The sequence below is a fragment of the Canis aureus genome, chromosome 11 (assembly GCF_053574225.1).
Source record: "Canis aureus isolate CA01 chromosome 11, VMU_Caureus_v.1.0, whole genome shotgun sequence".
Taxonomy (NCBI): domain Eukaryota; kingdom Metazoa; phylum Chordata; class Mammalia; order Carnivora; family Canidae; genus Canis; species Canis aureus.
In genome coordinates this window covers 30,775,763-30,802,484 of record NC_135621.1, presented here as the reverse complement: position 1 = coordinate 30,802,484, position 26,722 = coordinate 30,775,763, and the positions used below count along the sequence as shown (strand labels likewise).

General features: G+C 46.4%; 1 protein-coding gene and 1 pseudogene across 1 annotated transcript; one reads left to right on the top strand and one right to left on the bottom strand.

Moving 5' to 3' along the window:
• Window positions 1-1,819: 1,819 nt before the first annotated feature.
• LOC144324394 (uncharacterized) lies at window positions 1,820-23,931 on the bottom strand. Its single transcript, XM_077915845.1, has 5 exons — window positions 23,925-23,931; window positions 21,729-22,398; window positions 18,480-18,565; window positions 5,341-5,398; window positions 1,820-2,090 (listed from the first exon to the last, which is right to left on the bottom strand). The coding sequence occupies exons 1-4, from the start codon at window positions 23,929-23,931 to the stop codon at window positions 5,379-5,381; spliced, it is 783 nt and encodes a 260-aa protein (XP_077771971.1). The 3' UTR covers window positions 1,820-2,090; window positions 5,341-5,378.
• Window positions 23,932-24,091: 160 nt separating this feature from the next.
• On the top strand, window positions 24,092-24,587 carry LOC144323006 (BET1 homolog pseudogene; annotated as a pseudogene).
• The last annotated feature ends 2,135 nt before the right edge of the window (window positions 24,588-26,722 follow it).

Below are 26,722 nucleotides of genomic sequence, written 5' to 3'. Positions count from 1 at the left end.
AAAAAAGTAAAATAAAAGGCATTGTATTAAAGTGTAAATAAGATTTATGTCTTGGAAAAAAAAAAGATTTATGTCTTGGTAGAAGGATTGTGACTAATTTTTTTCTTCTGCTTATCTGTGTTTCTAACACATGTATCACTTGCATAATTTTTTTTTTTTTTAGCTTCCAGCTATTTTTTTTTTTTTAATTATTTATGATAGTCACAGAGAGAGAGACAGAGAGAGGCAGAGACACAGGCAGAGTGAGAAGCAGGCTCCATGCACCGGGAGCCTGATGTGGGATTCGATCCCGGGTCTCCAGGATCGCGCCCTGGGCCAAAGGCAGGCGCCAAACCGCTGCGCCACCCAGGGATCCCTCACTTGCATAATTTATCAAAAGTAGAAGAAAATGACTCGCTTAGATGTCACCTCTTCTAAAATGTCTTCCCTGACCCTGCAGGCCAGTTAGGTGCCTATCCTTTGTATAATCACATCATCTTTCCCTTATCTCTTTCGCACACTAGATTTTAATCCTCCATCCACTGGCTGTTTCCTCTGCCCAGGCTGGAAGCTGCCTGAGAACACATAGGGCTGTGCCTTCTTTGTCTCTGTGGACCTGGAGCTAAACAGCCTGGCATAAAATGACTATTTAGTGAATACCTGAGGAGGATTCAGCATCTGTTTCCTTATCTGTAAAATGAATATAATCACGGGATATTCTTTAGCCCCAAGAAGTGTTGCGAAGACCACAGGAGACCCAGACCTCAAGTTGTTTTCTAAACTGTTAAGTAGGGCCACCTGGGTGGCTCAGTGGGTTAAACATCTGACTCTTGATTTTGGCTCAGGTTATGATCTCAAGGCTATGAGGTCGAGCCCAGCATCAGGCTCTGTGCTAGGTGTGGAGCCTGATTAAAATTCTCTTCCTCTCTCTCTCTCTCTCTGCCCCTCCCACCCTTCCTCTCTAAAACAAAAACAAAATAAGTCAGTTGCTAAGTAGTATGCACTTACGGGTAGAGCATTATTGATAATGTTCATTTCCATTTTCCTCATATCTCCAGCCTCCTGGCACCACCTTCTCCAGGGAACTGAGGTCGCTAAGAAGATGGAAGGCCTCTAATGGCCAGGTCCTGAATTCTCTCCTCCCTATCCACTAGCCTAGATGCTTCCTCAACTCAGGAAATCCTCCCACCGGCAATCCAGCCTGGTAACTCCTCCTCTATCTCCCAAGAACCTATATCCTTGATAAATTTTAGGAAAATATTTCATCTATTTTGTCTAAGAACTAAAATAACATTATGATTAGTATAGAAAATATTAAAAAGAGAAAATTTGAATCACCCACAAACTTACTACCACATTATCGCAACTATTAACAAACCTTGTGGCTGGCTTCCTTCAAATCTGTATACACACACATACATATTTGCATAAAATTGAGAGGTCCACATATACACATGGTCACTTGATATATTACCAAGGTGCCACTGCAAATAACTGAAGAGAAGATGGTCTTTTAATAAATGGTACTGGGTCAATTGCATATCTACATGTGGAACCGTGAATCTTGACCCCTACCCTCACACCATTTATGGAAATAGTTCAGGATACATCACAGTCCTGAATATAAAAAGCAGATAGCATGGGGATCCCTGGGTGGCTCAGCGATTTGGCACCTGCCTTCAGCCCAGGGCTTCATCCTGGAGTCCCAGGATCGAGTCCCGTCTCGGGCTCGCTGCATGGAGCCTGGTTCTCCCTCTGTCTGTGTCTGCCTCTCTCTCTCTGTGTGTCTCATGAATAAATAAATAAAATCTATATAAAAAAAAAAAGCAGATAATAAAAATTCTAGAAGAAGGCTTAGGAGAATTTCTCCATGACCTTGAAATAGGCAAAAATTTCTTAAGATAAAAAGTATAAACAATAAGAAAAGAATGTTAAATTGACCTTAATTAAAATTAAGAACTTTTGGGGTGCCCGGGTGGCTCATTCGGTTATGAGTCTGCCTTCAGCTGAGATCATGATCCCGGGGTCCTGGGATAAAGCCCTGTGTCAGGCTTCCTGCTCAGTGGAGAGTCTACTTCTTCCTCTGCTCCTCCTCCTGCTTGTATTCTCTCCTGTCAAATAAATAAATAACATATTTTTTATTATTTTTATTAATTTTTAAAGATTTTATTCATTTATTCATGAAAGACACACACACACAGAGACAGAGACACAGGCCGAGGGAGACGCAGGCTCCATGCAGGAAGCCCAACGTGGGACTTGATCCCGGGACTCCAGGATCATGCCCTGGGCCGAAGGCAGATGCCAAACCGCTAAGTCAGCCAGGGATCCCCAATAAAATCTTTAAAAAAATATTCGGGGACCCCAGGTGGCTCAGCGGTTGAGCGTCTGCCTGCCTTTGGCTCAGGGCTTGATCCCAGAGTTCTGGGATCGAGTCTCACATCGGGCTTCCTGCATGGGGCCTGCTTCTCCCTCTACCTGTGTCTCTGCCTCTCTGTCTGTGACTGTCATGAATAAATAAATAAAATCTTTAAAAAAAGTTCATAGCAGCTTAAAATAGCCAAAAACTAGGGGGAGAAAAGTATATCAACAGTAAGAAGAATATATGGATTCTGTTCATTCAATGCACTAACACAGGGAAGGAAAGAACAAAGTAGGGTTAACATGTAAAAAAATCCGAATGTCCATGAACTGATGAAGGAAAGAACTAAATGTAGCATCTTCATATAACGGAATATTGCCTGCTACAACATGGATGAGCCTTAAAAATATGCTAAATGAAAGTAGCCCGTCACAAAAGAGCACATATTGTATAACTTCATGTATATGAAACATCCAGAACAGGCAAATCTATAGAGATGGAAAACAGATTAGTGGTTGCCAAAGGCTGGGGAAAGGAAGAAATGAGAAGTTACTGCTAATGGCTAGGAGGGTTGGGTTTTTCAGAGTACTTTTTTGTTTCTTTGTTTTTTTGAGGCAATGAAAATGTTCCGAAATTGGATTGTGGTGATGGTTGCACACTCTGTGACTATGCTAAAAGCCTACTGAATTGCATACTTCAAAGAGCTGGGGTTTTTTGGTGGGTTTTCCTGTTGTCGTTTTGTTTTGTTTTGTTTTGTTTTGATTTGATTTTAGACAGAAAGAGAGAGTGTGAGCAGGGGAGGAGCAGAGGGAGAAGGAGAGAAGCTCCTGCAGACTCTGTACTGAGGGCAGACAGAGCCCAACACAGGGCTTGATCCCCAGACCCTGAGGTCATGACCTGAGCTGAAACCAAGAGTCAGATGCTTAACAGACTGAGCCACCCAGGTGTCCCCTGAATTTTATACTTTATGTATTTATGTGTGTATGTATTTATTTTTACATAAGCTCCATGCCTGATGTGGAATTTGAACTCACAACACTGAGATCAAGAGTCACAGCTTCTACCAGCTGACCCAGCCAGGCTCCTTCTCCCCACTCTATAAAAAAAAAAAAAAAAGACTACATTTATTTGTTCATGAGAGACACAGAGAGAGGCAGAGACACAGGCAAAGGGAGAAGCAGGCTCCCTACAGGGAGCCTGATGTGGGACTTGATCCCAGGACCCCGGGATCATGCCCTGAATCGAAGGCAGACGCTCAACCACTAAGCCACCCAGGTGCCCCAATATGTGACATATCTCAATCATGCTGTTGTTTTGTTGTTTTTAATGAATGAATCTCACAGACATACTGTTGAGTAAGAGTTTAGATAAGAAAATAAAAGCTAGGGGATCCCTGGGTGGCTCCGCGATCCTGGAGTCCTGGAATCGAGTCCCTCATCAGGCTCCCTGCATGGAGCCTGCTGCCTGTGTCTCTGCCTCTCTCTCTCTCTGTGTCTCTCATGAATAAATAAATAAATAAATAAATAAATAAATAAATAAATAAATAATAAATAAAATATTTTAAAAATAAAATAAAATAATAAAAGCTACCGTGTGAGTCCATTTATGTGAAGTTCTAAAATAGGCAAAATCAATCTCTAGTGACAGAAACCAGAATGGAGGTTCCCGCTGCAGAGTTTGTGAATGGAAGGGGCCCACAGAGCCTTATGGAGTATCGGAATGTTCTATATCTTGATGTGGTTGGTGATTACTTTGGGTTTACACCTGTAAAATTTATTGATTTGTACACTTAAGAGTTGTGTGCTAGGCTTACTATAAATTATATTTCAATAAAAAGGAAAACAATAAAATAAAATTGGAGCAAAATCTAAATAATCGGTAAAGATGGATACAGTATGAGAGTCCTTTGTACTACTCTTGTGATTTTCTATATTTCATTTTTTTAAAGATTTTATTTATTTATTCATGAGAGAGAGAGAGGCAGAGACACAGGCAGAAGGAGAAGCAGGCTCCATGCAGGGAGCCCGACGTGGGACTCGATCCCGGGTCTCCAGGATCACACCCTGGGCCAAAGGCAGCGCTAAACTGCTGAGCCACCAGGGCTGTCCTTATCTTTTTTTTTTTTTTTAAGACAGAAAACAGACTCCCTCCCTGAACAGGGAGCCTAATATGGGCGCTTGAACTCACAACCCTGAGATGAAGACCTGAGCTGAGATCAAGAGTCAGACACTTAATTGACTGAGCCACCCAGGTGCCCCTCTGTAAGTTTTTTAATTACATAAAATTAAAAGTTACAAATAACGTAAAGAATTACAATTTGAATTATACTCTATATATGGTTTTGTATTCCTGCTAATTATTTTTCTCCTCAACATCTTGGCAGCTCACCCACCTACAAGCATACTTTGGATTCCTCTGTCTTAAAAGCAAACCAGAAAATGGACTGTTACCTAAAATATACAAAGAATTCTTAAAACTCAATAATAAGAGGATGACATGATTAAAAAATGGGCCAAAGAACTTAACAGACACCTCACCAAAGTAGAAACACAGATGGCAAAAAAACATATGAAAAGTGCCATCATGTCATCAGGGCAATGCCAATTAAAATGAATTCTTACTACATACCTATTAGAATGGCCAAATTCTAGAATACTCAAAATACCAAATGCTGGCAAAGATGTGGAACAATAGGAACCCTCATTGATTGCTGGAAGGAATGCAAAGCTGCTTTGGAACGCAGTTTTTGGCAATTTCTTACACAACTAAACACACTCTTGGGGAGCCTGGAGGCTCTGTTAAGCATCTGCCTTCAGCTCAGGTCATGGTCCCAGCGTCGAATCAAGCCCCGCATTGGCCTCCCTGCTCAGTAGGGAATCTGTATCTCCCTCTCCCTCTCTTGCATGCTCTCTCTCTCTCTCAAATAAATAAATAAATAAATAAATAAATAAATAAATATTAAAACAACAACAACAATAAAAAACTAAGCATACTCTTACCATAAGATCCAGTAGAGAAAAAGATGTTTACCGCAGCCTTATTCGTAATTGCCAAAACCTGAAAAAAAAACAAGATGTAGGTGAATGGACAAATGGTACACCCAGACAATGGAATATTACTCATCACTAAAAAGAAATAAGCTATTGAGTCATGAACAGACATGGAGGAAACTTAAATGCATATCACTAATTGAAAGAAGCCAGTCTGAAAAGGCTACATTCTGTGGGATTCCAACTATATGACATTCTGAAAAAGACAAAACTGTCAAGATAATAAACAGATCCATGTTTGCCAGGGGCTGGGGGAGGGAGGGATGAATACACAGCCCAGACAATTCACAGGGCAGTGAAATACTGTCTGGTGCTCCAGTGGTGGATACATTCCATGTTCCCCCTCCCTCTCAACACCGATTTCTCCAGAGCGTGAGTGGTCTGCATCAGGCCCTCAGATCTCTCACCTTGCTCTCACTCACCTTCAGCCCCTCCTCTCTCTAAACTCCTCAGAGATCACGAAAGCTGCATGTCTCACCCAGGTCTCACCTTCCTAGACAGCATTTGAAACTAATCAACATCCCCTCCCACCAACAGAGACTTTCTGGAAACTTCCCAGAGGGACCCATCACCTTCCTTGTTCTTCCTTCCACAAGGGCTGGCGCCTCTACCCCACAGCCAGGGTGGACACTCAGCTTGAAGGCACAAGGTTTGGGCTGAGTCTGTTTATTAAAGAAGGTGTTTCATCCAGCTAGCTGGTACCTGTGTAATTCCTGTTATTCAGTGGAGTTTTTTTGCGTTTTTTTTTTAATAATAATTTTTTTAAGAATTATTTATTTACTTAATTAATTCCTACACCCAACATGGGGCTTGAACTCATGACCCTGAGATCAAGACCTGAGCTGAGATCAAGAGTCAGATGCTTAACCGATAGAACCCCCCAGGTGCCCTTTGATCAGTGGTTTCAATAACGGCTCCACCAGAGGCTCACATTTATTCTTTTACCATGTTCCGGGCACTCTGCTAAATGCTTTATTTAAGCCTTAGCTCAGTTAATCCTCACAATCACTGTGAGGGTAGATACAAACATCATCCCCATTTTACAGATAAGGAAGCGGAGGCTCAGGCCAGTTGGTTGGCTTGGGAAATTCAGGCACCTACTAAGCGGTAGAGGTGGGGAGTAGCCCCCGGTCTGTGGAACATCAGCTCTCCTCCTCCCCCCTCCTCCATCTGTGCCCTCTGTCCTGGGGCTCCTAACCAACCCCCCTACTTTCACATATCATCTCTGATGGGAACAACTTCCACATCCACACCTCCAACCCCAGCCTTATCCTGACATTGGGTCTATTTTTTTATTTGTTTTTATTGGGGCACCTGGGTGGCTCAGTGGTTGAGCATCTGCCTTTGGCTCAGGTCATGATCCTGGGGTCCTGAGATCGAGTCCCACATCAGGCTCCCTGCATGGAGCCTGCTTCTCCCTCTGCCTGTGTCTCTGTCTCTGCCTCTCTCCGTGTGTCTCTCATGAAAATAAGTAAAATCTTAAAAAAAAAAAAAAAAAAAAAAAAGGCAGTAGAAATAGCTCTTCCTTTTTTTTTTTTTTTTTTTAGATCTTCCATTTTGAATTCTTTGGGGTATGTACTCGGAAATAGAATTGCTTGATCACATGGTCACTCTACTTTTTTTGGGGGGGGGCTGTATTCACCACAGTGTTTTCCACAGTGGCTGTACCACTTTACCTTCCCAGCGGTGCACAAGGACTTCAGGCTCTCCACATCCTCCCAACAATTGCTATTTCCTGGTATCTTTTTCCATAATGAAAAGATGTATTTTCAACAAAGGAGATATGTACAACAGGAAAATAGTTGAGATTTTTCTGGGGCTTTTTTTTTTTTCTGGGGCTTTTTTGACTGTAGCCATCCTAATCGATGTGAAGTGGTACCTCATCGTTTGGATTGGCATCTCCCTAAAGATGTGTGATGTTGAGCATCATTTCATGGGCTTATTGGCCATTTGTATGTCTTGTTTGGAGAAACATCTACTCACATCCTTAGCCCATTTTGGTGTTAACAGTTGTCTACAAGTTCTAGATATTAATCCTATACCAGATACATGATTTGGGACACCTAGGTGGCTCAGTGGCTGGAGCATCTGCCTTCAGCTCAGGTCATGATCCCTGAGATCCTGGGATCCAGCCCCATGTTGGGCTCCCTCTCTCTCTGCCTGCCACTCTCTCTGCTTGTGTTCTCTTTCTCTCTCTCTCTCTCAAGTGAGAGAGAGAGAGAGAGAGTATAAGCGAGGTGAGGGACAGAGGGAGAAGCAGACTCCCCACTGAGCAAGGAGCCTGATGCAAGGCTCAATCTCAGGACTCTGGGATCATGACCTGAGACGAAGGCAGATGCTTCACCAACTAAGCCACCCAGGTGCCCCATAAGTAAAATACTTTATAAAAAAATTGTAAGATTTGTAAGTATTTTCTCTCAGGCTGTGGGTTGCCTTTTTACTCTATTGATAGTAGATTCTGATGCACAAAGATTTTTGACTTTCATCAAGTTTAATTTGTCTATTTATTTTAAAGATTTTATTTATTTATTCATGAGAGACACAGAGAGGGAGAGGCAGCAACACAGGCAGAGGGAGAAGCAGGCTCCCTGCAAGGAGCCCAACCTGGGACTCGATCCAAGGACCCCGGGATCATCCCTGGGCTGAAGGCAGGCGCTCAGCTGCTGAGCCGCTGAGCCACTGAGCCACCCAGGGATCCCCTAATTTGCCTACGTTTTTGTTGCATGTGTTTTTCAATCTTTTTATCTTAACCAACATTATTTTTTAATACTAGAACAATACATCCTAGACAGACAAAATACCTTGGGATGGATATATAAGAAGTGAGTGACACGAGGGGTTTTCTTTGAATTGGGTGGCTAGGAAATTGGGGTGGAAGATTTTTCATTGAAAAACCCTTTTAGGGATCCCTAGGTGGCGCAGCGGTTTGGCGCCTGCCTTTGGCCTAGGGTGCGATCCTGGAGACCCAGGATCGAATCCCACATCGGGCTCCCGGTGCATGGAGCCTGCTTCTCCCTCTGCCTGTGTCTCTGCCTCTCTCTCTCTCTCTGTGACTATCATAAATAAATAAAAATTAAAAAAAAAAAAAAAAAAAGAAAAACCCTTTTATGGGATCCCTGGGTGGCGCAGCGGTTTGGCGCCTGCCTTTGGCCCGGGGCTGATCCTGGAGACCCGGGATGGAATCCCACATCGGGCTCCCGGTGCATGGAGCCTGCTTCTCCCTCTGCCTGTGTCTCTGCCTCTCTGTCTCTCTCTGTGTGACTATCATGAATATATAAATAAAATCTTTAAAAAAAAAAAAAAAGAAAAACCCTTTTATATCTCTTACGTTTAGACTCATTTGAATGTATTATCTATTTATAAATCAAATTTAAATATAAAAACAGGGCATGAGCCTGGGTGGCTCAATGGTTGAGCCGCTGCCTTCAGCTCAGATTGTGATCCCGGGGTCCTGGGATCCAGTTCCACATCGGGCTCCCTGCAGGGAGCCTGCTTCTCCCTCTGCTTGTGTCTCTCATGAATAAATAAATAAAATATTTTTAAAAAATTAGAAAACATGCTACACATTAACATCTACATATAAAATAAAACAAATTCATTTTTAAGTTACAAAATATTTTTAAAAACACAGAAAAATTTCTAGATTACCTATAGTTCTCTTACCCAGGTGCTTCCCTCTTGTTCAGTGTCTAATGATGAACTCCCACCATCCTGGTTCTTGCCAAACCTGTCTGTGCGCCTGGCTTCCAGCTCTGCTCACATTTCCAGCCTCTCCATGCCAACCAGGCCCAAACCCAGAGGCCTCCCCTGTCCTCCCTCTTCCCTAGAAGCCTGCAGGCATCCCTAGACCATCTTTCCCAGGCTTCCTTTCCTTCTCCCTGGACTCTCACTGCCTTCTGTCACTTGCCCTTCCTTCCTCCCCTCTAGACAATGACCTTACCATCATCTGTCTCCTCCCTCTCCCCCTCCCCCATATTTTCCACATCCTGACTTGATTGTTGTGAAACACAGCTATAAGCATCAGCTCAGCCCAGCCTTACTGAGCTCTTGTGTGCGGGCACAGTGGACACAGAAGCATTTGGCACAGAGATTGGCTTATTACATCCTCATCTCAGTCCTTTGATGTGGGTACTATTATTCTCTCCCATTTCCCAGATGAGAAAACTGAGGCACAGAGGAGTCAAATAATTTGCTTAAGACTACACTGGATCTCTCAGATGCTAATAACATTGTAATTACTATTTGTTCATTACTCTCAACAACCCAATTTTTTTTTTCCTCCTCATTTTACAGAGGAGAAAACCAGAGCACAGAATGTTAAGGAACTTGATCAAAGTATTTGGGCCAATAGGTGGCAAGGCGGGGTTTGAACTCAGATGTTCTGGCTGCACGAAAATCCCAAACCTCTCACCTGGCTGACTGCCCTGGCCCTCAAAGACCCAAGAAGGCATCCTGCTGCTTCTCCAGCCTTCAAGAACCTTCCTAGTGCTTTCTGTGTGACGCCCAAACCGCTAGCCTGGTGGCCTGGGCCCCGTGTGTCCTCCCACCTCCCGGTGAGCCCTGTCTCTCCCTGGTCCTCTGCAGGGTCCTCTACCCCGAGCCACGGCCGTTCCCTGCACTCTGAACCAGCCGCTGCCACGCTGCTGTTCTCATTTCTTTTCTGCCAACTCTGGCCCCGGGGCCCCCTCCCACCTTCAGGACCCCAGGTCCCTAGGGGGAGGTGACTTCTCCCTCCACAAACCTACCGCATGTTTGCATCTCTCTGAGGGCGCCTCTTCCTTTCTGTCCCGTGTCTGTCTTGTGCCATCTGGATCAGAATCCATGGTCTGGGGCCCCTGGGTGGCTCAGTCTGCCTTGGGCTCAGGGCGTGATCCCGGGATTCTGGGATCGAGTCCCACATCAGGCTCCCTGCGAGGAGCCTGCTTCTCCCTCTGCCTGTGTCTCTGCCTCTCTCTCTCTCTCTCTCTCTCTGTGTCTCTCATGAATGAATAAATAAAATCCTAAAAAGAAAAAAAAAAGAAAGAAAGAAAGAAAGAAAAAGAATCCAGGCTCTGCCACTTACTGAACCTGTCTGTGCCTCAGTGTCCTCATTTGTAAAATGAAGATGATAGATGATAGTCATTGCTAAGCTGGGCTGTGTGTGAGAATAAAGAGGATCTGTGTCAAGCACCCACAGCACCATGCAGGGTGAGTGCCAGAGGGGTGCTATTATGATGATGATTGCCTGTCTTCCTAGCTTATCTCCACTAGGAGATATTCCCTGAGGGATTATTATTTGCCAGGCCCCATGGCAGGGGTGGCAGGGGTGGGGGCTGACAACCCGAGATCAACAAGGGCTGACAGGATGGCCCAGTAGTTGTGGCCAAGCCACCACACTGTAGAGTGCCGAGGGGGGGGGGGGAAGGGTGGCTTCTGGGGGACAGGGGAGGTGTTCAGCACAGGCAGAAAAAATGGGCACAAGGCCCAGTGGGGAGAAGACACAGACTGTGCGGGACCCTGAGCGGCCCAGTGTTGGGGTGAGAACAGCCAAGGGGCAGGGGGTGTCAGGAGTGGCAGGGGCCTGCTACAGAAAGCGGGGGTCTGGCACCAGACGCATGGCAGCAGCATCCTCACCTGGGAGCTTCTTAAATGCAAGGTCTCAGTACCCAGCCCAGACCCACTAGAACCCAAACTGCATGGTCAAAAGCCCCACCCCACCCCACCCACCCCCGCGGTGGTTCACATCGTGACCTGAGCGGAAGGCAGACACTTGCACTGAGCCACCCAGGTGCCCCCCCCTACGATTTATATCTTCAGTCTAGGCTCCACCAGCCTAGGGGGCTCCAGGTCTTCACTCAAAGGTCTACACAACCCCCTTTCTCTTGAGTCTTTCTTTGAGTGTGATGAGTCCCTCAGGGGGCCCCTCAGACCCTCCCCATGGGGCAGATGGCCTCCCCCGAGCTCCCACCGCACCCTGGGCTTGCTTCGGCCATGGGTCCCTCATGCCCTCAGCTTGCCTGCCTCCGGACAAGGAGGCCAGGAGCTTCTGAAGGGCAGATCAGTGCTTTGTGCTTCTATCCCCAGGACCTGGTGTGGTTAAATGTTTGTGGAATGAATGAACAAATAAATAAGCTAATAAGATTAAAATAAGAATATATGTGAAAGCAGCACACAAAAGCTGGGAAATACAATTAACCATTTGTGTATGGTATTTTCTCACAGATGGGTGCTGGAGAATAAATAACCACGCTTCTGGGTTTTGGGGTTCTTTGGGGTTTTTTGACAGCTTTATTGAGATATAACTCACATACCATACATTTTACTCAAAGTATACAGTTGGTTCAGTGGTTTTTTTCAGTACGTTCACAGGGTTATGCAACCATCACCACTGTTTAATTCCAGAACATTTTGATCACTCAGAAAAGAAAAAGAACCCATATCCATTAGCAGCCAGTCCCCATTTCCCCCCTACCTTCCCCCTCAGCCTTAGGCAACCATTCTATTGTCTGTCTGTCTATCTTTGCCTATTCTGCACATTTCACATGAATGGAATCATGCAGTCTGTGGTCTTTTGTGTCTGGCCTCTCTCACTTGCCATGAGTCTTCAAGGGTCATGCCTGCTGTAGTCCACATCAGGCCCTTATTCTTTCCTGTTGGTGAGTGACACCCCACACTCTGTCCCCCCCACCCCACTGTGTGTCCTTCACAAAGGTACACAGCATTTAGCTTGTGCAGCAACATTTTCATCCCATCTCATTGCCTCTTGATATGTTGGAGGAGGGCGGTACTCATCCCCATTTTGCAGATGAGTACAGTGAGGCTAGAGGGAGCACTTGTGACTTTGCCAGAGACCACAGTCTGTTCACCAGCAGTCATGACTCGAAGTCCTTCTGTGTGCCCTGCTCTCTCCCTCCACAATCCAGACTATAGCATGTGGCTCTTCTTCCCTCAATAACCCATTGTTCCTGGTGTCCACAGTGTCCTATGGCCACCAGGCCTTGGGCACACGGAAGTTGGGTGTGTGCTCAACAGTTTTAAGCCTTTATTTCATCTGGGTTTAGAAGCCAAAGGTCTACCCTCTCCCTAGCCTCAGAGCAAACAGGCCATTTCTCCATCCTGGGTGTGGATGGTGAGGACACAGCCAGAGGAGACGGTGCTCCAGAGGAGATGGTGTTCCAGGAGTCCTGGATCTCAGTCCACCCTGCCTGAGAGGGACCTGTCATACCTGCCCCAGTGTCACCCAGACCTCTCCATGGCCCCTTCCTTCTGCTTGCCACACCCCATCCTCCCCAGCCAGGAGGGCCTTAGCAGCACTTAGCACACTGGGATGTGATGTGTTTTACGTCTGCTCCCCCAAAACCTGGGAGCTCCAGACATGAAGAGTCCTCATCATTTCTGTAACACAGAAAGTGGCACTTAGTAGGAACTGGGCCAGTATTGGCGGGATGGATGGATGCATCTTCCCATGTTTCAATATCAGTGCCTACAAGGGGCACCTGGCTGGCTCAGTCAGCAGAGCATGAGACTCTTGATCTTGGGCACAGGAGTTTGAGCTCCATGTGGGGTGTAGAGATTACTTAAAAAAAAAAAAAAAGTAATAATAATAGTGCCTCCAATCTATTGCGTGCTTACCACAAGACATTTTATCCTGACAAGCAACCCTCTAATGTGGTATCTAATCTTTTCACAGAAAAGACAAAGTTGACAGGCCCGAGATCACAGACAGCAAGAGACAGACCTGGGATTTAAATCTAGACCTATTTAGGGAGCCTAGGGGTAAGCATCAAATTCTTGATATCGGCTCAGGTCACGATCTCAGGGTCCCCAAGTTGGGCTCAGCTCCGCACACAGCAGGGAGTCTGCTTAAGATTCTCACTCTCCCTCTTTTTTTTTTTTTTTTTAATTTTTATTTATTTATGATAGTCATAGAGAGAGAGAGAGAGGCAGAGACACAGGCAGAGGGAGAAGCCGGCTCCATGCACCGGGAGCCCGACGTGGGATTCGATCCCGGGTCTCCAGGATCGCGCCCTGGGCCAAAGGCAGGCGCCAAACCGCTGCGCCACCCAGGGATCCCTCACTCTCCCTCTTTATAAGTTTTTATTTACTTCTTTATTTTTCAGATTTTATTTATTTATTCATGAGAGACACAGAGAGAGAGGCAGAGACATAGGCAGAGGGAAAAGCAGGCTCCCTGTGGGGATCCCGATGTGGGACTCGATCCCAGGACCCCGGGATCATGACCTGAGCTGAAGGCAGACACTCAACCACTGAGCCACCCAGGTGCCCAAATAAATAAATCTTTAAAAACAAACAAACAAACAAACAGACAAACAAACCTGGGCCTATTTATCTCTCATCTATTTCTCACCACCAGCAGGTCCCCTCAAAGGGCAAGTGGGAATTTAGAATCAGGTTTTGGGAGTGGACGGTTTCTTTTGTTTATTTAGAGATTTATGTATTTATTTGAAAGAGAGAAAGAATGAGCACTGGAACATGGGGGAGGGGAGAGAAGTGCAGAAGCAGAGGGAGTAGGAGAGAAGCAGATGCCTTGCTGAGTTGGAGTCTGAGATGGGGCTGGATCCCAGGGCCCAGGCACCCCGGGAATGGATGATTTTTTTTTTTTTTTTAAAGGAAGACAAGGTTACCCAAAGCTTCTGAAATTTTACTCACCTGTGATCTCTGCTACGAGATGGAGATTGTACTTCAGGTATCAAGAGAGAGACCAGCTCAGAGGGGTTAAGTGACTACCAAAACACACAGCTCAGGGGGAGGACTGGAGCTCAAGGCCAGACTGCCTGTTTCCAGGAGCAGGCTCGCTTCAGTACACCACAGTCACTGAACATTTATTCCACTTGGTGTTGCTCATATGGAAGTCTCAGTTTCCACTGAGCAGCTTTAAAAGTAGGTGAATAAATTCAAAGCATGGAGAAATCAGCAGAACCCTCGTACATTGCTGGTGGGATTGTGAGAAGGTACAGCCACTTTGCAAAACAGAGTGGCCTAGCTCCTGATTCTACTAAACAGTTACCATCTGATCTAGAAATTCCACTTCTAGGATTCTACCTAGAAGAAATGGAAACGTATGTCCATACAATCACTTGTCACAGCAGCATTATTCATAATAGCCCCCCCAAAAAAGGGAAACTCAAATGTCCATGAACTGATGAATGGATAAGCAAAATGTGGCCTATCCATACAATGGGAAGTTATTTGACAGTAAAAAGGAATGAAATTCGGACACATGTTACAACATGAAGGAACCCTTCCTTCCTTTATGTGAAGGACGCTAGTCACAGAGGACCACGTATTGTATAATCCCATTTATATGAAATGTCCAGAATAGGCAAATCTACAGAGTCAGAAAATAGATGAGTGGTTGCCAGGGGCTGAGCGGAGGAGGAACAGGGAGTGACTGCTAATGGGTATGGGGTTTCTTTTGGGGATGACGAAAATGTCCTGGAATTTGATAGTGGTGATGGTTGCACAGCTCTGCGACTATACTAAAAACCACGGAACTGTACACTTTAAAAGGGTGAATTTTATGGTATGTGAATTATATCTCAATAAAGCTGTTATAAAAAGAATACAAATAAATAAAAATGAAGTGACCTTTGCCTTTCCCAGGTATCTGAAGGTGAGAACCGCCAGCCGGTGTGCTCACCCCACGCCCATGCTGTGACGGGGCATGGCCTCCTCTGAGCACCCAGCCTGCACCCCCTGAAGCTAACTTTGGCATGTTTGACTTGTAGGAGTGTCCCTCAGCCTCTCTTCCCTGCAAGGGTGCATTTTTGACATTTGGCCTCATTTTACTTCTGTGCGGCAAAGGACTTTATGGTCCTAATGCATCCCTTGCTGGGAGATCAGGCCACGTGGTGCCACTTCCATCCCAACATGGGGAAGGCATCTTGGCAGCCCAGCCCAGCTGGGTGGCGATGGAATCAGGCTGACATCACAGGATTTCAGCCATTTGGGGTAAATGCAGCTTGGACACCCCATGCTAAGTCGGCCGGAACAGAAAGACAAGCATGTGGGATCTGACACCCAGACATCTGAGTTTGAATCTCTGCCCTACCATCTACTAGCTGGGTGGTCCTGAGCATCCTCTTAACTGCCTGGGGCCTCCAAATGTTGCTCCTTTGAAAAACCAAAGGGGATGCTTTCAACTTCACAGTTGAAAACACTGAAGGGTTCCTGGCTATCTACATTTTGGGTTGTCTACTGAGCCCAGTGGCCTTAGCGTCCCGGGGGAGCTGGTTAGAAAGGCAGACTCTCGGGGCCCCGGGCTTCACCCCTGAAATCAGAATCTACACCTTAACATCAGGCCCAGGGGATTCATATGAAGGTAAAATCTGAGAAGCACTCGTGAGAATTCAATGAGACAAGGCAGGTGAAAACCTGGCACAAACTGGGTGCCACACACATGGATGTTAGTGTTTTATTGTTATTTAGAAAGAGGGCTGGCCTGAGCTCCCAACTGTCACTTCCTCGCTGTATGATATTTTTTTAAGATTTTATTTATTTATTCATGAGAGACACAGAGAGAGAGAGGCAGAGACACAGGCAGAGGGAGAAGCAGGCTCCATGTGGTTTGCCCGATGTGGGACTCGATCCCAGGACCCCGGGATCACACCCTGAGCTGAAGGCAGACGCTCAACCGCTGAGCCACCCACTCATCCCCTGGCCGTGGGATCTTAAGCCAGGCACTTGACCACTCTGGGGCCTTGGTGTTTCCCTGTTTCCCTGCCCCTTCTCACCAGAGTGGTTTGGTGGAGTTCATCTGATATAACTTGTGGGAAAGTGCTTTAAAAATGCGAGGGCTGTATGTGTACACAGTTATCTTGGCCCATGTGGAGAGAGTGACTCGCAAGATTCTGGAGATAAGAGATTTGAAGCACTAGCCAGAGGGGCAAAGACCCGGGAAAGCAGACAAGAGCTCTGGCCCTCTAGAAACCCCTCCACCTTGAAGTCATTGGATCAAAGGAAACGGGGACAAAACCACAAAATGCTGTCAAGCAAGATAGGGAGGTAGGGCAAGATAGGGAGGTAGCGGCAAGGTAAGGTGCAGGCTCCCAGCTGGGGCCTCCTTGCAAATGGGGCACAGGTATCAAGCCTCAGGTAGTGTGGGTGCAGAGGACAGAGGTAGCCCCTCCCGTAGATGCCAATGTCTGATTTAGCTGGTCTCCAGGGGGCTGGAGATTCCTCCCCTGCTTACATACAGCCCCTCTCTCAGGGGGGCTAGCACACAGGATGTGCCAGGATGTGTTTTCTGAGAACCCTGCACATACTCGCTCCCGAAATCCTCACAACAGGTAAGATCTCTGTCAATGCCCCACAGTACAAATGAGGCCATGGAAGCACGAAGAGGTTAAGTGACTTGCCCGACACCACAGAACTAATAAGGGGCCAAGCCAGGCTTTTTTTTTCTTTTTTTTTCTTTTTTTCAAGTCCAGGCCATCTGGCTCCAGAGCCCCTTTCGGAGCAATGCTTCAACTGCATTGCAAAATAAGAGACTATTTTTTAGAGCAGTTTTAGATTCACAGAAAAATTGGAGATTTCCCATATAATCCTTCCCACGTGCACAGTTTCCTCCTGCCAGAGTGGTTGTGATGTTATTTATAAAAATGCACATATTTGGTCATTCAGGTAACAAAATATATTTCTCATATTTGCTCTTGGTCAGGTTCCAGTCTCATAGCTCCTAAAACCCTTGGAATCTCCTAAGTGTTGACAGCCACAAAAGTGTCTTTTGTTATGTTAATGGTGACTTTTGGAAAGCACCCGAGGGTGGGCCTGGGAGGGGAGGGATGCTGGAGGCTGAATGGGGAAGCTAATGGCTGATGACCTAATCAGCTGTGCCTTTGTAATGAAGCCTCCATAAAAACCCAAGAGGATGGGGTTCAAAGAACTCCTGGTTGGTGAACATAGTGATTCCGAGAGTGATATGGAAGCTCCGTACCCTTCAGTAGGTACACCTCGCACCCCCTATGCGTCTCTTCACTCTGGCTGTTCTCCAGTTATATAGCTTTTTATAAGAAACCAGTGATCTAGTGAATAAACAGGTTTCCTGAGGTCTACGAGCAGCTTTAGCAAATTAATGGAATCCAGGACGGGGAGGGGGTATCTCTCGAACCTCTGATCTAGATCCCATGGGTCAGAAGCACAGGTGACAACCTGAACTTGTGGTTGGCATCTGAAGCGGGGGTGGAGGAGAGGGATAGTCTTGTAGGATTGAGCCCTTCACCTGTGGAATCCAACCTTGTCTCCAGGTAGAATTGAGTTGAATTATAGGGCACTCAGCTGGTGTCTGGAGCTTTGCTTGTTGATGTGTGGGGAACCCCCCCCCCACCCGCCAAATACACACACACACATACTGACCTAAGGACCAGAACCCTTTTTTTTCTTTTAAGATTTTATTTATTTATTCATGACAGAGAGAGAGAGAGAGGCAGAGACACAAGCAGAGGGAGAAGCAAGCTCCATGCAGGGAGCCCCACGTGGGACTTGATCCCAGGACCTGAGTCGAAGGCAGACGCTCAACCGCTGAGCCACCTAGGTGTCTCAGACCAGAACCCTTGTAACACGGAATGAACCTACACTGACACATCATGGTCACCCAGAGTCCATGGTTTACATTAGCGCTCACTCTTGGGGCTGCACATTCTGGGGGTTTGGACAAACGTATAATAACCTGATTCCATCATTATAGTATCATACAGAATCTTCCCATTTCCTTAAAAATCCTGTGTGCTCTATTCAGCCCTTCCTCTTCCGTCCCCACCCCTGCAACCACTGATGTTTTTTTAGTCTTCATAGTTTTGTCTTTTCTAGTTGTCACATAGTTGGAATCATACAGTATGTATGTAGCCTCTTCAGATCAGCTTCTTTCACTTAGTAAAATGCACCGAAAGTTTCTCCATGTCTTTTCATGGCTTGGTAACACTTTTTTTTTTTTGGTGCTAAATAATAGTCAATTATCTGGATATACCACCGTGTATCTGTTCACCTGCTAAAAGACATCTTGGCTGCTTCCAGCTTTTGGCAATTATGGATAAAGCTGCTGTGAACATCTATGTGCAGAATTTTGTTTGGACAAGGGTTTTCACTTTTACCGTGTTTTAGCCTGGAGATGGAGATGGTTGGTTGGAGGCTGGCCTGAGGTCCATGTAGCCCAGAGATCAGGACTAGATGTGGTCTTCTAGAACCAGAAGAAGAAAAAGAAAGAGGAGACGATGAAAGAGGAGGAGGAGGAGGAGGAGGAGAACTATTAAAACTGTAGTCCTACTTATCAGTCCAGTAAGGAGGTCTGAGGAATCAGGGTCACTGAGCAATTTCAGGTCTGCTGCCTAATTGGTTATGTTCCCGTAACAGCCCTCATTGCAGAGCAGTACGTGCTGGATACTGCAGCAGGTGCTTTACCATGGCCATGTCCAAAACAGCGTTCTTAGAGTTTTTGTTTCTTTACCCTCAAACCACCATATTTTATAGTACAAATATACTCATAAAAATGAAACAGGTTTCCCCAAAAATACTGTGATATCTTCTAATCTATTTCATTGTTTAAAATGCTGGTCATGACATTGACTTCATGGCACATTAATGGAATTTTATTGACAGTGTAGCTTTTGGCATGTGATTGAACCTCCATAAGCCACCAGACATACCTCAAAATGTTGTCCTGAGTAGTAAGTGAGATAAGGTATGTGAAAAGTTTAACACAGGATCTTTAACACAGATGAGGGCCCAATCCAGGGTTGAACCCCAAGCCGGTTCTCCTTCCCCCAATTCCATGCTGCCTCTCTAGAAGAGCCAAACTCACTGGGTATGGCTTCCAAAGGTTGTGCTACTGATTAGAGCTGTCATTTGGATAGAGACCAGGTTCACCACTTCTGGCAAATATAAGAAGCTGTCCTCACGCTCTCCTGGACCAGTGACCATCTTCTCTCCCCTCTCCACTGTCCGATTTATCTTATTTATTTACTTTCTATTATTTGTAAGTAATCTCTACACCCAACATGGGGCTCAAATCTACAACCTCAAAATCAAGAGTCCCACACTCCACGGACTGAGTCACCCAGGCACTCCTCCATTGTCCAATTTAATTCAACATCCATTTGCTGGGCAGACTGGATGCATAGCTATTCCTCCTTCCTCTTCCTCAGTCTGAAACTCCAGCTACTGCACGGTGCCCTCCTTACTTTTTCAGATTGCTCCTAAAATGTCACCTCCACACAACCATCCCTAAACCACTAATCCAAATGAGGATCGGTATCCCTGTCTACAGTAGCCCCTGTTTCCTGTTTTAGTTTTTTTCCAAGCGTTGTCACCACCTACCCAATGATAGAGTGTGTTGGTTTATCCATTAAACTCTTCGTCTTCACTAAAACATAAGTCAGGAGAGCAGGAATTCAGAGAGTTGGTTCCCCGGTCTATCCCCAATACCTAGACTAGCTGCTGGTGCAGAGCAGGGGCTCAATAAATGTTTGTTGAATCAATAAATGACACTGAGCCAAAGCCTGGGTGGTAGGATGATGAAACAAGGGGGACCGTGGGGGGCTGTGTGGGTGGACATTTTGACAATTGTGCTTGGACAAGTACAAACCAAGTGCCTGGAAGCACAGAGGAGGCAGAGATCAGCTCAGGATAAGGGAGGGGATGGAGTGATCCCAGAGGCTGGGTAGATCTTCAAAGATGGAGGTGTAAGGAGAGTGTCTGTGTGAAGGCAAAGTGGGGACAGAAAGGTGGGTTGGGAACAGAGACCAATCTATGGGGCTATAGCTTTGGCTTTTCAGAGTTGATGGGCAGGTGGGAAGAGGCTAGAGCAGTTGCAGAGGGCTTTGAATGCCAGGCTAAGAAGTTTGGCATTCCCAAGTCTCTTACAGTGTCCTAAGAAGATCTCTCCAGGGATCCCTGGGTGGCGCAGCGGTTTGGCGCCTGCCTTTGGCCCAGGGCGCGATCCTGGAGACCCGGGATCGAATCCCACGTCAGGCTTCCGGTGCATGGAGCCTGCTTCTCCCTCTGCCTGTGTCTCTGCCTCTCTCTCTCTCTCTCTCTGTGTGCCTATCATAAATAAATAAAAAATTAAAAAAAAAAAAAAAAAAGAAGAAGATCTCTCCAGGGGCAGCTGGGTGGCTCAGTCAGTTAAGCATGCCACTCTTTTTTTTTTTTTTTAATTTTTTTGATTTTTATTTATTTATGATAGTCACACACACAGAGAGAGAGAGAGAGAAAGAGAGAGAGAGAGGCAGAGACACAGGCAGAGGGAGAAGCAGGCTCCATGCACCGGGAGCCCGACGTGGGATTCGATCCCGGGCCTCCAGGATCGCGCCCTGGGCCAAAGGCAGGCGCCAAACCGCTGCGCCACCCAGGGATCCCAGCATGCCACTCTTGATCTCAGGATTGTGAGATCAAGCCCAGGCTGAGTGTGGAGCCTACTTTTAAAGGGGGGGAGGGGCACCTGAGTGGTTTGGTGGTTGAGCGTCTCTGTCTGCCTTGGGCTCAGGTCGTGACGGGGGTGGGGAGGGTGGGGGGGGAGGTTGTGGGATTGTCCTGCATAGGGTTTCCCCACAGGGAGTCTGCTTCTCCCTCTGCCTGTGTCTCTGCCTCTCTCTCTTTGTGTGTCTCTCATGAGTAAATAAATAAAATCTTTAAAAGAAAAAAAAGATCGATCCATTTATCTGTATCTACACCTGTATATCTATGTCTGCACACACGTGGAACACATTTATATATGTACACCCTATGAGAACCTACTAAAACATAAAATTTAAATACATATGTACAATTTTAAGTTAAATATACAATTTAAAATAATACATATTTTTCATTTTATTTTAAAAATAATTTTGATCTTGGGACACCTGAGTGGCTCAGCAGTTGAGCGTCTGCCTTTGGCTCAGGGCATAATCCCGGAGTACTGGGATCGAGTCCCACATCGGGCTTCCTGCATGGAGCCTGCTTCTCCCTCTGCTTGTGTCTCTGTGTCTCTCGTGAATAAATAAATAAAATCTTAAATAATAATAATAATAATAATAATAATAATAATAATAATAATAATTTTGGTCTTCTTTTAGTTATTTTTTTAGGTAGTCTCTACCCCCAGTGTGAGGCTCGAACTACAACCAGGAGATCAAGACTCCCGTGGTCTACCGACTCAGTCAGCGGGCGTCCCCCCAAAAGAATATATGCACATATTTTTAAAATTATGTTTAAAATAAATAAATAAATAAAAATAAAATTATGTTTTAATAAACTCCCACGGTCCACAGTTGGGGCTTAAAGGCTTCAGGTTGGAAACCTCCCTCCCGCCCCCGCCCTTCCCCGCCTCACCCCCCCCAGCACGTCCCCCAGAAGTAACCGACCTCGCTCTGCTTTGCGAAGGTCCCGCAGATGCACGTTTCCGGGAGGCCGCGCTTTGCGAAGCGGCTGCGTGGAGTGTAGGCGGTCCACGCCGCGGCCGCTGCGGGCGTCGGGCCCCGGGAGGCGGCCAGGTGGCCCTCCGGCCCCGCCCGGGTCCTGCGCTCCGCCCCGGCAGGTGGGTTGGTGGGGCCCGCCCACCGCGGCCGCAGGAGCCAATCGGGCACGTTATGCAAATCGCATCGAGTTCGGCTCCTCCAGGTCGGCGGTCCCGACCCAGCGCTGAGAAGGCTGGAAAATCGTGGCCGAAAGAGCTTGGAAACGGCGGGAGCTGGAGAATTGGGGGTGGGGGTGGGGGTGGGGGTGGGCCGCAGGGACGTAGAGGGCACTGACGTCGAGGCTTGAAGGACAGCCAGAGGTCGTTCCTCCCGGGCTCGGGGCTGCCCCGGCCCGCCCTGCGCGTCCTTCCCGCCAGGTGCTCACGGAGGCGCTGCTGCGAAATCACTCCCGGCGGACGCGGCCCCGTCGGAGGCAGGTCCAAGGCCTGGCTCCCCGGGGGTGGGGGGGGCAGGCCCCAGGGAGCAGCGGAGCCCTGCAGCCCTCCTGCCTGTGCCGCTGGCTCGCCGCGTGCCTCTGGGCAACCCCGCCACCTTGCGAGGGCCTCAGCCTCCCCACCTGGAAAATGGGAGTGATGACACCACGCTCCTAGCGACAACGACAGGATCAGTGGGCTAGTGGAGTGACACCGCGGGAGATTCTGATCTCCGCAAGCCAGGGGCGCCTGGGGGGCTCGGCGGTTGAGCAGGTGCCTTCCGCTCAGGTCGTGACCCCGGGGTCCTGGGATCAAGTCCCTGCATAGGGCTCCCCGCAGCGAGCCTGCTTCTCCCTCTGCCTGTGTCTCTGCCTCTCTGTGTGTCTCTTATGAATAAATAAATAAAATCTTAAAAAAAAAAAAAAAGCCTGATCTCTGCAAACCATGGTGCTTGACCATTAGAAGAGTATCACTTGGACGTTAGACCAGATGACCCGTTCCTGGTTTTCCCAGATTATTTGTGGTGTGACCTTGGGCAGGTCACTTTACCTCTCTGACTCTTTCTTTGACTCTAAAGTAAAAAAATTCCAAGGGCCATCATTAATGGCTTAATGAATTAAGGTTTAAAAGGCGCTTGGCACAGGGCCAAGCCACAGTTCCTAGAACCACATGTCCTTCTGGAACTTCAGTTCCGTTATCTATATGCTGGATACAACGATAATGTCTTCCCTGCCTGCCCCACAGGATAGTCATGAGCCTTACACATTGTGTGACATTTTATAAATAGGAAAACATCATACCAGTGGTAATTTGTGATATTGCCAGGCAGCCGGCACACTGGAAAAAGTGTAATGTTGGCCCTGGCTCTGCCTTTTATTCTCTGTGTGACCTTGCACATGTTACTTTATCTGTCCAAAGGTCAGTTTCCTCTCCTGTGATATACAGGATATATAAGTTTATAGGATCATTGTGGACAATGGGAGGATGGTGTGTGGAGAGTGCCCACTATATGCCCAACACACAACACATTTTGATAAACAGTGCCTATTATTACTAGCAAGTTTTTCTTTCTTCGTTTTTAGAGAATGGGGAGGGGTAGAGGGAGACAGAGAAGAATAAGCAGGCTCTATGAACAGCATGGACTGACCCAGGGCTCCCTCTCACAATCCTGAGAGCATGACCTGAGCCAAAATCAAGAGTCAAATGCTTAACCACCTGAGCCACCCACATACTGTACCAGCAGATTTTTTTTTTTTTTTTAATTTTTATTTATGATAGTCACACAGAGAGAGAGAGGCAGAGACATAGGCAGAGGGAGAAGCAGGCTCCATGGACCGGGAGCCCGACATGGGATTTGATCCCGGGTCTCCAGGATCGTGCCCTGGGCCTAAGGCAGGCGCCAAACCACTGTGCCACCCAGGGATCCCTTAATTTTTATTTATTTATGATAGTCACACAGAGAGAGAGAGAGGCAGAGACACAGGCAGAGGGTGAAGCAGGCTCCATGCACCAGGAGCCCGATGTGGGATTTGATCCCTGGGCCAAAGGCAGGCGCTAAACCGCTGCACCACCCAGGGATCCCCGGGTTTTCCTTTAAATGTCCCTAGATTCTATTTCCAGAACCGAGGGCCTGGGAGATAAGGGTGAGAGAACAAGACTTGCTTCTCACTGTACATCCTCCTGTGTCATTTGACTTATATCACAGTAATGCATCATTTAAAAAAAAACATATAAAATTGAAACTAAAAAGGGAAATACAATTAATCGTGTAAATGTAATAAATAATGCAAATCAAAACAATGAATTAAAATTAAGTCTCTAGTAAAACTAGAGACTCCAGTGATGTCGTGGCACTTTGGGGAAAGAAGCTGGTGATTCTCTGGGCCCCGGTACTGAAGACGCCGTCCGGGGTCCCCTGGCCCCTTCCTACCCACCCCTCCATCTGCTTTTTTCTTCCCTACTCTGGCAGGATGAGGCGTGCAGGCCTGGGTGAAGGAGAACCTCCTGGCAACTATGGGAACTATGGCTGTGCTAACAGTGGTTATAGTGTCTGTGAAGAGGAAAATGAGAGACTCACTGAAAGTCTCAGAAGCAAAGTAACTGCTATAAAATCTCTTTCCATTGAAACAGGCCATGAGGTTAAACATCAAAATAAATTATTAGCTGAAATGGATTCACAGTTTGATTCTACAACTGGATTTCTAGGTAAAACTATGGGAAAACTGAAGATTTTATCTAGAGGGAGCCAAACAAAGCTGCTCTGCTAGATGATGCTGTTTTCATTGTCTTTTTCGTCATTTATTGGATTATTAAACTGAGGTGATGCAAGTAAGTGTGAGTTTGGAATTTGTTCCAATTTAACTGCAGTACCACTTTGGTGAAAAAAAAAATCAGCATCAAAACAGTCCTAATTTTCAAATATTATGACTTTTTCCATTGAGGATTGCTGAATGTTACTTGTTTTGTAAATCCCCTTAGATAACACAGTGCTTAAAAAAAAAAAAAGATAACACAGTGCTCCTTGAATACTGTTGCTTAATGACCCATTTTTTGCCCCTATTTCCAGGGGTATTAAGGTGGCCTGAAGTCACTGTGGCCCTAATAACTCTTTTTCCTGTTGTTCGCTGTCAAATTAAATAGCCATACAAAACGCTTCTGTTAGCATAAATGTAGGTTTATGTTCCATGTGAAGAAGCTTAGTGGGAAAATAACAGAATCCCTGGAGAGCCTGGTGCTGAACTCTTGAGGTAGTGAACAAGTTTGTGATGGAATGGTATATGTATTTTCCTAATTGTCATCAACCCTGATACTGTACTCCCCTTTCCTCCTGTATTTGGTTAAAATTGTAGGCTGATTTCCTTTTACCTACAGCTTTCCTCTAAAATTCTATGACATGACTCCTCTTTCCCCTCTGCCCATGACCTCATCCTTCACTAAAGCTTGTTACTTTGGCACATTTCCTGTAGGGCCCAAAACAAATGTATACCAGTCCAGTTGTTGTTTTATATTAACTTTATACATACCATTGACTTGGCATATAATAGTTTTATGATTTTAGCTACTTAGGTAGGCCATTTGCTTGTCATTTGTGACAGAATAATGTGAAGCTAAAGTCATTGCTCAGCTCTGAATGGAAATAAAATTAACTGCCTCTGCTGTATTATGTGTTCAAAATAGATATTGAAAGTACTCGGACATTGGACTTGGGGTTAAATTGCTTTAATCTATATGTTTATAGAAAGGAAAACAAAGATGGATAGAAAGAAATACTAAGATGTTCTTAAATACTCTGTATTGTTACCATTTGGAATTTGCCCATTAATGGGCTCTAAAAATAAAATTTTTAACGAAAAAAAATGTAAAACTAATTTTTAACCTCATGAGTAGAGGCCTTGTCTGAGATGAGAAGCCCAAATGTGAAGAATAACCTCATGTCCACAGATCCCAGAGTTTACCACGGAAAGGCAGAGTCATGATTATTTTCTAAGATCAGTGGGAAAATTTCCAAACCCCAGCCAGGGGTCACCTCTGAGAGGAGTGACCATGCCTTGGTGTAAACATCCCCAAAGCTACTCTGAGGTCATGTTCCAAGGAGGGAGATGACCTGCATTTCCCTGAGCATCACAGGTATGCAGGACTCAGGGTGAGTCATTCCTCCCACCGGGCTTGCCCTCCAACCCCAATAAGGATGGATACCTCATTAGGGAGTATTAGCGTTCCCCCAACCCCAGGGCCTTACATGGGTACCGACTAGCCATGAGATGTGCAGCCAATCCACACCCACACTTCTCCAACTGTCCTGGGATGCCTGGGCCTTGGACGGCCCTCCTTTTCTTCCTCCACTGGAGGCCACGGTCTCAACTGACTACCACCACTCTGCCCCGAGGGCTCCCATTCAGCTGGAAAGAGGCAGGAAGGAAGAGCATCATGGCCCAGGCTCACTCTCCCTCCTGTGTCCCCTGGCCCATCTGGACTGTGTGTGGCAGGGACCTTGAAGCTCAGGTTCTGTTTACAAATTACTCATCAAGGCGAGGGAGAGGACATAGACCTTCACCTGCCTCATCCGGGAAGGGACACAGGAAATTTTAACTTCCGGCCTATTGGCCGGAGCCAGTTGTGGGCTCTACCCATGGGGAAGGGTATGGGCCAGCGCTGGGGAGGGTCTGGGAGATTTGGTGAGCGTCGCTGTGGCTGCCACAGTCCTTCTGCTCAACCTTTATTTGTTTATTTTTAAAAAAAGATTTTATGTATTTATTCATGAGAGACACAGAGAGAGGGGCAGAGACACAGGCAGAGGGAGAAGCAGCCTCCCTACGGGGAGCCCGATGTGGGATTCGATCCCAAGACCCCAGGATCACGCCCTGAGCCGAAGGCAGATGCCCTACCACTGGGCTACCCAGGCATCCCTCTGCTCAACCTTTAGAGCAACATTAATTAACTTTAGAACCAGAGGACACTACAGTGGGA

Coding starts and splice junctions, on each gene's coding strand:
- LOC144324394 (XM_077915845.1), bottom strand. Junction 18,566..21,728: donor CCTTCGCAAAGCAGAGCGAG/GTCGGTTACTTC, acceptor TTCTGGTTCTAG/AAGACCACATCTAGTCCTGA. Junction 5,399..18,479: donor CATCTCCAGGCTAAAACACG/GTAAAAGTGAAA, acceptor TTTTTTTTTCAG/GTTTTGGCAATTACGAATAA.